The sequence below is a fragment of the Polypterus senegalus genome, chromosome 1 (assembly GCF_016835505.1).
Source record: "Polypterus senegalus isolate Bchr_013 chromosome 1, ASM1683550v1, whole genome shotgun sequence".
NCBI lineage: Eukaryota > Metazoa > Chordata > Cladistia > Polypteriformes > Polypteridae > Polypterus > Polypterus senegalus.
The window spans coordinates 147,778,489-147,788,556 of NC_053154.1; the positions used below are offsets into that span (position 1 = coordinate 147,778,489).

Consider the following 10,068-nt stretch of genomic DNA (forward strand, 5'->3'; position numbering starts at 1 on the left):
TCTGCGATGACAACAGCATATCTTCAATTCAGTTTGAAAATCCAATTTAAAAATTATAGCAACAAGCTAGAGGCCAAATCTTAATAGTATTCATTAAATAAAATAGTTGCTGGCAGAGGAAGTTACGTGCTGTTTCAAGTGGTGACAATCATACACTATTTCCACGACAAAAGTCATGACTGCTTCCAATTATTAAAAAAGTGGCCACTGCGACCCAAAATAAAGCACAAAATAGTGATAAGAAAATGTCATAAACAAAATGAAAAATCAGTTTTAATAAGAAAATGAAGTTGACAAAACAGTCTGTGAAAAATAACCTTCAGATCGTCCAAACACTGAACTAATGATAGCAACCAAAGAGAGGGATTTTTGTACTTTGATGGAGGAAGTTTAAAGTTGCTTTGGACCAGACAGAGAACTAAGACTAGTCACAAGGAGATACGTGTCAAAGGTTCACCGGCAGGAGGAGCACAAGGTGGCAGCCGGGGTTGGTAACTGCCATGTAAACCAGACAGATTACTCATCAGACACCATGAGTGGACCTGATCTCACTTACACTGACTACATACAATCTGCTTTCTTATAAAAAGGTTTTCTTATACAGTAGTACCCTTTCTTTTCCTTTGTTCTAATGTTTATTTTCAGAAAAATCCAGTCACAAACTTAAATTCAAACTGTAAGTAGAATGATCCAACATCTGTGGAACATGTACAGTATTCAGATCTTGCCATAAAAAGGGAATCCAATCCTTAGTGATTCCAATCATTCTCTGTGGAACTGAGAGGTAAGAGGTTAGGAGTGCGCCCTTTGTCAACCAATAGAATCCTATAATGCTGAATTATTGCAGTGTAATTCACAACATAATATAACCAGGCTGTTTAATGTTAAATAGAAGTTCAGACACATTATAAGTTTTCCTAGACCAAAATTAACGAATTAAATGCCCAGCTATTTTTGTATATTAAAAGTAAAGTTTTTCCTTGTAGCTTACTGTGTATGTTTTTTTATTCCATTATGTATGGCCCTTACATGTCGGTAACTCTATTAGTAAATCAACCAAATGAAGCATTTAATTAATACACATATATGCCTAAACGCAGTTGTTTTCCATTTGATATCTTTGCCAGCATCCTTACTTACAGACCACCATGTAGGCGCGTATCGAACCCAGAAGACAGCGAGCGCTTGAGAGTTCGTCCCCAAGTGCCGTCAGCTACGCGCCATCTCGTGCTCGTCGTTGGGTACTGCACAGTCATACACTCCATTCCGGCTCTTTAATCCCCCCGTGCTCTTCCTCTTGCTATGGCGGAGATGGACGACGGGGATGATCTAGGGTTGCCTCCTTCTCATGGCGGGGGATCCGGATCGAAATCTGCTGGGGACAAGATGTTTTCACTGAAGAAATGGAATGCAGTGGCGATGTGGAGCTGGGACGTGGAGTGCGACACGTGTGCGATCTGCAGAGTGCAAGTTATGGGTAAGCGTCACAGATGAAATCAAGTAGGAAAAGAAGTCACCGTGTTCGTCGTGCCTCTATGGGGACAAGCTCTCATACATCGGTGACCTCATTTCGGCTTTTCATAATGCATTAAGTATACAGTTTGTTGTTTTTTCCCCCATTTTTTCTTTTCCATTCAGTTAAACATCTCGGCCGATTCCGAATGAACACTTTCAAATACATTGAAGGACAGTTCTTATCTGCAAAGACTGAAACTTCCGTGCGATAAAATGACATGATTGTCGTAACTATTATTACACGAATAGGTGGTCGTTGTTGGGCTTATTTCGTCCAAACATTCCGTGTCGTCGCCAGCCTGTGCGGTGCGCCGGAGCAATAATGATGTGACACCTCCCCGGACCGAGCTGTGCTTCGTTTTTCAGCCGTGGCTGTGTTTGCATCTGTTTTCAAATCTGCATTTCTTGGTTATGTTTTATTTATCAGCAATATGTCTGTAGAAAACTAGTTCGGTTTGTCCGTTAAATTTTCTCGTATTTTGCGGTTTTAACTCGTATTGTACGGAAGTAACCCCACCTACCCGTGAATTCGTGTCACTACATTGTGGTGCATGGAAAAAAAAATGCACAGTTTCCTGTAAATACTGAGTTATTCACAGCGTTTAATACATTTTATATACATAATTTATTGATAATTTATTAATATGTCCACAGATTCAATATTATGAGTGCAAAAATTCAAAAGTAAAAGCGATAGCTGTTTTAACCATCGAGTTTACAAAAAAGTCTGAATTAGCGTAGGCCCCTCTAATTCGGGGTTTTCAGGTGAAAAGTTGAGATTTACATCATGGGGTCGAAGTACATAATAGTGAATTAACTAAATATTTCAAAATAATGTAAAGCCAAAACTAGCCGTTTTCATACCGCATATTATGTTTGAAGGTCTCCCAACTGGGTCTGCTGTGGTTGCATTATGTGGCTTTAATGATGTCGTGCTACATGATTATGTAGTCCATACGGGCCAGGCCAGCCAAGCGGCACGGGGGTTAGAATTGCTGCTTGCACGTCCAGGCTCCTGGACGCGAATCCTGCGCTTAGATGTTGTTCCAGTGGAATTTCCACGTTCTTGCTGAACTCTTGTAGGTTAGATGTATTGGGTCTGTTGTAAACTCTTATAATGTGGGTGTGCTTTAGTGGAATGGCGCCCTGTCCATGATCGAGCGCTGCCGGGATATTCTCAGCACTCACATGACTCTGAATTGTTGTAAACGGGCTTGAAAATGTTAGGTAATCAATGGGGAGGATTCTTGTTGTGATGATTTCAGGGCTTGGAGAGAATCATAACTGGCCAATGGGGTGTATTTCGCCGTCACAGTGAGTACCTGTAAATGTAGCTGGGATCTACTTACACAGGGCACACATGATGTGAACTTGAGTCCTGCCAGCTAGTGAAGATGGGCAAGGGCTTAACTTGAGCTCAGCTACATTAAGGTTTCTGCCTGAAAGTTGTATTCATGTGGAGAGTGCTTTGAGATAGATAGATGTACTTTATTTTTTCCCCAAGGGGAATTTAGAACTTTACAGAAGCTCCAGGAAGCAAAATATATAAATCTCTCTATTATAAAAAAAAATCTTGCGTCAAGACTTTTTTCCTGGTGACGAAACGTAATCTTTGGAAGAGAGACAGACAAGTCACGTCATACTTACAACTTTTGGAAGCAAGTCTCGTGATACACATGCAGAGTAGGTTAGAGATAATGAAGTAGGAAAATTTGAAAGTCTCAAAAAAAATGTGAGTAAAGATCGCATTAGCGCAAAACAACGGCACTTATTACTCGGTGAAATAACAGAACAGCAAAAAGAGATCACATAGTGTTTGACGATATCTGGGGGACAAGTGAGACAAAAGGTCAGGTGCTGTACAGGCTTTTAAACGTTTGAAGTGCCATGTGAGATGAAGATCACGAGGCATGGCAGCAGCAGCAACCCAGCAGCTGATTGAGCAAAGAGGAGGTAGAAAAAAAAAATGTATTTGTTTCCCATTGCGTCACTGTGCAAGAGGGGTTTCGTAGGAGCAGCCGCATCTCCTTGTTGTGCGTTCAGCCCCCACCCTTCACAACGGCACATAGCGCTGGCAGGGTGGGGGTAGGGGTTGTCGAGCGAAGCCCCCTAGTAATGAATAAATAATAAAATGAACAAGCACCCCCTAAGCACACATAAGAACTGCTGCCTTGGATACTGAAGAAGTGGTACAGTCAATAACAGGGCTGTAGGTGGCAGTTAAGATGTTCAGACATGTCCAGATGTTCATATTTTAACATTTGAATTAAACAGACCCAGACGAAAAAAACATGCCGTTAGACCAGGGATGGTCAAAGTTGGTCCTGGAGGGCCGCAGTAGCTGCAGGTTTTTCCTTCAACCCAGTTGCTTAAGAAATGCATTTCAGAGTACAAGGCTAAAGTCAGCTGCTGCCAGTTCTTTAGATAGATAGAAACTTCATTAATCTTAAAGGAAATTTCTGAATTACAGCATCGGACAATAAAAGGCACAAATACACATGTAACAAGAATTATAGCAATTTTATGTATGCAAAAAAGGTGCAAATGCACATATAGCCAGAATGATCTATAAGTAAATTAACAAAGTGTAGGTATTTACTAAGAGTAAATTGATTATAATTGCACAAACAACACTTCAAGCAGCCCTTCTGAGGGGGCTTTCAGCACCGGAAGGAAAGTTGTAACATGTAACCATGCTGCTCTGAAGCCAGATGCTGTGGACAGACTGGTGTTTCTGTCGCATAACTTGGAGTGTCTTCAGTAGAATTTTACAATTGTTTTATTTTTTCTGATATCATTGTGCAATAGTGGACAGAACTTGAAGTTAGTCATTTGTTTAAAAATGTTATAGGTTTGTTTTTGTTTTGTATCTTGGTGTAATACACGACAGAACTTGTTTACAAAAGCAGTAGTTTTTTTCCCCTTTTCAGTGTTTGACAGGACTCTGGATTTTTACACTGTAGTACAGTATGTAAGATTTTTGTTCTTGCTTATATGCTGCACAATTCACATTACAGCACAGCAGTTTGTTTATCCACAATGTAATGTTCATGCCCTGAATTTCAGTTATGATTAGTATTTCATTCTCTCTTGATTCATATCTTGTTTACATTAAGGGTATGTTTCTGTTTAAAATGCTCTCATTATAATAGTTTGCTGGTCTTTGTTCAACTCTTTCTGTAAATCCTGTAGACCACTCTGAAATGGTTTACTCATGCTTGTACCATTAGATCTCAGTAATAATTTGACTGGTGATTTTAAAGTTTATGTGTTATTTTACTTCAGGTTTTAAGAGTAAATGCTAACGTTACTCAAAGTTATTGTCTGCTTTTACATGCATTTTTATTACTATTTAATTTAACATTGTTTTTTTGTATTAGTATACTGCTGCTGAATGATGTGAATTTTCCATTGGGACTCTCTCTCTCTCTCTCTCTCTCTATCTATCTATCTATCTATCTATCTATCTATCTATCTATCTCTCTCTCTCTCTCTCTCTATCTATCTATCTCCCTCCCATTTTCTTTAACTGCTATTTCCATTAATCTCATTAGTAAGCTACAATTAATATCCTATTATCAAGACCAAGCTAGATGAGACTTTTACAAACATGTTTTTAAAGGGTGCAAAACATTGCCTAATTATCATTACCGTCAAAGTCCTAGAAAATATCGAGATATAATTTGTTGCCAATATTGCACACCCCTAGTTGGAGTATTTAGTCACAGAGGAATGATCTAAGAGCCCTCTGGAGACTTGCACAAACCTTGTGAGAAACCACAGCAAGAGGTTGCCATCAGTTGGGAGTCAGAAGGGATACACTATTGATGATTAATTGTGAGAGTTTTAATAAGTTTGGTCATGCTACTTTTGTGCTTTCCTTGTTTCAATTAAGTGCATCAGTAAAATATTTCCATCAAACGTCTTGGAAATTGTGCCCTAGTTCTTTTTGTAACAATTCTCTTAAACTCTTTAAATACTAGTCATTTTTCTTAGAAAAATTAGCAGTTGTGGTCTGTTTTGGACAGGGGTTAATCATTATGACCTTAACTGTACCAAAGATCGATCTGTCGGGTGGAGTTGGCCGCTGTGGGTGTACAAGAGAGTGGGCCCAGTGACAGACTGAAGTCCCGTCCAGGAATGGGGTCTGCCTTGCACCCGATGTTGCCAGGATTTGCTGTTGCGGTGCCACCCCTGAATTATAATGCTGAATTACTTTTAATATCAATAGTTTAAAAAAAAAAAACATTTAATGTTTAATTTAATTTTAGGATGTTATCCCCATCTAGTTTGTAACTGGATATGACTGATCTTTTTTTTTTGTGTGTGCCTGTGTGTGTCTGTGTGTGTTTGTTTGTTTTTCTGTTCAGTAATAATCCAAAGTGCTGTATCTGAAATGAACACATTTGTGTAAGTCAGGCCCACTCTCCTCACAGAGCAGGTCTCGAGTACTCAAACTTTTTTTTTTCCCCTGTTGTTTAGATGCTTGTCTGCGCTGTCAGGCTGAGAATAAGCAGGAGGACTGTGTTGGTAAGTTTGATGGTTCCAGTGACTGTTCTGTGTTCTAATGCATTTACCATTAACCTCCCCCTTGACCCTGAACTAAATGATCTGGTGAGAGTGTAGATAGATGGTGCATGGCACGACTCACATCTTCTTTTGAGTCTGAACTTGAAAGGGAAAATTACTGTGCTGGTTTTGTAAATGGCCAATGATTAGCTACTGTGTGGTAAACTACGTGAAATGCAAGTTTCTTTCTTGTATTTGAGCTTTATATCATGTGTGTCTCTTGTTTAAGAACCAAGTGAACAGGAAAACTACAAGTATGGTACAGTCCCTGAGTGCTGAAGAACAACTCACTATTTGAGTGTCATTCTCATCTAGTCCACTTGCACCAGTCTCCTTCATATGCCACAGCTGGTGATAACACAATCACTGATATTGTGTTTTTTGGTGTCCACTTTCACTTGGTCTTGAAAAAAGAAAGATAAACTACAAACGTGGGAACTTTTGATTCACACCTTATATTGACTAAAATGTGGCCAGTTTACAAGTCGGCACTGTAGAGCAGCCAGCCCTTTCAGGTTCAGACATGCAACTTGTTGATCAGTCCATGGCTGAGTGCAGTAAAATGATTTGATATAACACATTTGTATTTCAACACTTGCCTTGACATCAAGCGTTCAATGTAATGTTGTGTATGGCACGGCATCAATGGACTCCGCTAAAGAGCTGGTATGCCTTTAAAGCGTATTTCCATCTTGAGGAATAAACAGTGCCATCCAATTCAAATAGTTGTGCTAGTCATTTCCTAATATATGACAAGGAGTCAATGTCATCCTTAGAGTGAGGTGTCCTCATTTAGAATATTGATATCACTCCTGTGTGACATAATGGGCACAAAGACCCATGGTTAGATTTAGAATGTTCTTGTTTAATTGTAGATGTAAGTTTATGCCATCCGTCCATCCATTTTCTGATGCTCCCTTCTCCATTTAAGGATTGTAGGGAGCCAAAAGTTAACCCAGCAGCAAAATCTTAACTAACCTGTGAATGGGATGTTAAATCTGTCACAGACTAATTTTACACACACACTCTTGTTCACTCTTAAGTTGGCAAATGAGCTGACTGGATTTAGGAAGAGTCTAACAAAGCTGAGGGGAGAATATTTAAACTGTGTTAGTGGCTGTACGAGGCCTATGCAGTTGTGAGGCAACCATCCTAACAAGTGGCCTGCTATGCCATCCGATTTAAGTCTTATAAATAAGCAATAAAACCAAACCTCGGGAGCTTTTCCTGTGGGCCTCTGTTTATTCTTCTTCTTAAACATAAACTTTTGCTAGAGATTTTACTGACACTCCACTATGGCTCAAGGATTTTTGAGTAAGCTGCATGTAATGTCCTTTTAACATTCTGATCCTCTCCATATCTGTGTTAACTGAAATAACTTTTCTCTTACCCCTTAACAGACCGATTCTCCCGGATATGCCCATACTGAGCCCCTTTAAAAGCCCTGGTGCCCTTTCAGTGATCGTTTGAAATCCCTTTGGGACACTCGAGCACATTCCAGTTAATATGATGCATGTTCCTGTCCCTGTCATACATTAAGTGGCACAAAATTTCCACAATACATGTGTGTTGGTTTAGAAGATCATCACTCAAACAGCAGCCTAATGCATTATTTGTTGACTAATATTTTTAATATTTTATTTTCTTTCAGTTGTCTGGGGAGAGTGCAACCATTCATTTCACAACTGCTGCATGTCCCTTTGGGTGAAACAGAATAACCGCTGTCCTCTTTGTCAGCAAGACTGGGTTGTGCAGAGAATAGGAAAATGAAAGCTTCCAACGTGTTTGAAATTCTACTATTGACACGTCTTTTTGTGCAGCCATGTCTGAAAGGCTGTCAGTTTGCTTGACCCACCGCTCTTAGAGGATTACTGGGAAGTACAAAAGCTGCTGCAGAATGTGTCCCGTTATTTATTTAATAGAAGCAGTGTGTTGTAGCACGTTAAACGTATATAACTCAAACTATGAGCCTCTGTTACCAGAGAGAGTGAGAGAGAGAGAGAGAGAGAGAGAGAGAGAGAGAGAGGATGAAGAATCCATTATTATTTAATTGATCTCCTTCATTGCATTGTGAACACAAATTAAATCTTTTGCTGTTGGAATACTGGGTCAGTGAGTCTTTAATGACACTTGCAGGCAGCCTTTTCTCAAGAATTACAAAATAAATGGGGGGTTTAGTCACTGACACATTGTCTGAGTGGGAGGTACAGAATTACAGTAAAATCAGTTGCAATTTGAGTAACTGAAAATAAAACAGAATAAAGTGACATTAAAAGGCTATTTTATTTTTATTTATTTGTTACAAATTGCTATTCTAAAAATAATGTATAAAAGTGCAAAATCAAAGAATTAAGGCAGGAACCTTCAGGTTCAGTCCTGGAGGGCCGAGGTTTTCTGTTTAGTCGTAAGGTAATCTTTGTCAGTAACATCTTATCTAATTTTTTGATTTGTTAGTGTTCCCATTCTTATATTGTAGATCTTTTCTCTATCAGATAACAGGATTAGTTAGTCTCAGTTTTTCACTTTTTTCCAGAAAAAATTAATTCAGACACACTTCAGGATGGCCATAATTGGTTGTAAAAGGGAGTGTTGTGTCCACATTACTGCATTTTCATTTAAAAATGCAGATATTCTTCTCCATTTCCACCCTTTGCCCACACCAACATTTTTAACCCCCCTAAATACAGAGTTTTGAAAAAACTTTTTAGAGCTGTACATTTGTGAAAAATTTGCAGTATGGACATTGAAAATGTAGACTTTTGAAAACTGCGTCTAATCTCGCTGAGGTTGATTTGTGCCTATTATGCAGCCCTTACCTGATTTGAACCTGCTCATTTCAAGGTCTCTTTCCCTGATAGATCACCCTTTGCGGAAGAAAACTATTCCAACATAGCAGATGTACAAGAATTGCTTTCTATGCCGTTTGTTATGTTGCAAATAATTGACCAGACACTACAGTTTTGTGATAAATCCTGTGGCTGGCAATGCATGCTCAATGTAGACACATGGCTGTCATTTGTGCTTTTGATCATTTTAGTGTGGACAAAGATACTTTTGTAAACAATGTGAAAATAGTATTGTGAAAAGTCATATTTAAATGTAATCACACTGTGGATGTAGTCTGAATTAGCTGCTGCTGGCTTTTTTTGTAATTTAAGTCAACAAGCAGCAAATAAAAATGTTGACTGCAGCTGTTTATGATCAAAAGAAGCAATTGAGAGTCTTAGGCCACGTCCATACTGCCATCTTTTCATTTATAAACAGTGTTTTTTTTTTGTTTTTTTTTTAAAAACAGATCTCTGTCCACACTATAGTATTTACAACATTTAGAAACGTTTTGCCATCCACACTTAAATAAGCTGAAACACATATGACATAGGCGTTCACCTACACTGGACATGCATGCATAGGGCAGAATATCCATGAAAGAATGAATGTGATGAAAAATTCAGAGCCCTGTGAAAATTGGATTCCCTCATATTTTATGCACTTTCAAAGCTATTGGCACGGGCGAGACTCTGAGTGATCAGGTCATTTCATGACAGGATTGATAATGAGCAGTCTACAGCTATCTGAATGCATCAATATAGAAATTACACCAATCTGTGCATACTTGTGTGTGTCTGTATCTTTGTTTTACTCCGCTGTGCCCTGTAATATTGTGAGCTCAGCTGCATTCTACACCTGACCACTTTAAGCGCCTTTTGTTACTGAAATTGCTGAGGAATTCACTCCTGCTTACTGAAGAGATGACGTGCAAGTAAGAAACATTGATAAGAGACTGTCAGTTGAGTTATTTACAGTCTGATTTTTACAGGGCTCTGAAATTCTGACTACAATAGTAATACTGCTGGCCACAGGATTTATCACAAAACTTTAGCGACCTTGAGTAATTTGCTTATTACAAATGTATGCAACATTCAGACTTTACAAATCACAATTTAGTTGCATATTGGTAAAGCAACTCTTCTCTGCCTGCAATTT

At 38.8% G+C, this 10,068-nt stretch overlaps 1 protein-coding gene across 2 annotated transcripts; it reads left to right on the top strand.

Annotated features, from left to right (window-relative positions):
* Positions 1-1,257: 1,257 nt before the first annotated feature.
* Positions 1,258-8,362, top strand: rnf7 (ring finger protein 7). 2 transcript variants are annotated; one of them, XM_039760254.1, is made up of 3 exons: positions 1,258-1,470; positions 5,998-6,045; positions 7,736-7,792. In XM_039760254.1, exons 1-3 carry the CDS (start codon positions 1,303-1,305, stop codon positions 7,790-7,792), a joined length of 273 nt encoding a protein of 90 aa, XP_039616188.1. In that variant the 5' UTR covers positions 1,258-1,302. The 2 variants fall into 2 exon arrangements, with proteins under 2 accessions (XP_039616188.1, XP_039616178.1); XM_039760244.1 differs by having other exon boundaries at positions 1,260-1,477; positions 7,736-8,362.
* Positions 8,363-10,068: the final 1,706 nt, after the last annotated feature.

Bases quoted from the DNA above. Each gene is read 5' to 3' on its own strand.
- rnf7 (XM_039760244.1), top strand. From the start codon at position 1,303: ATGGCGGAGATGGACGACGGGGATGATCTAGGGTTGCCTCCTTCTCAT. The intron at 1,478-5,997 runs GTAAGCGTCACA...CCTGTTGTTTAG, and splicing joins CTGCAGAGTGCAAGTTATGG to ATGCTTGTCTGCGCTGTCAG. The intron at 6,046-7,735 runs GTAAGTTTGATG...ATTTTCTTTCAG, and splicing joins TAAGCAGGAGGACTGTGTTG to TTGTCTGGGGAGAGTGCAAC.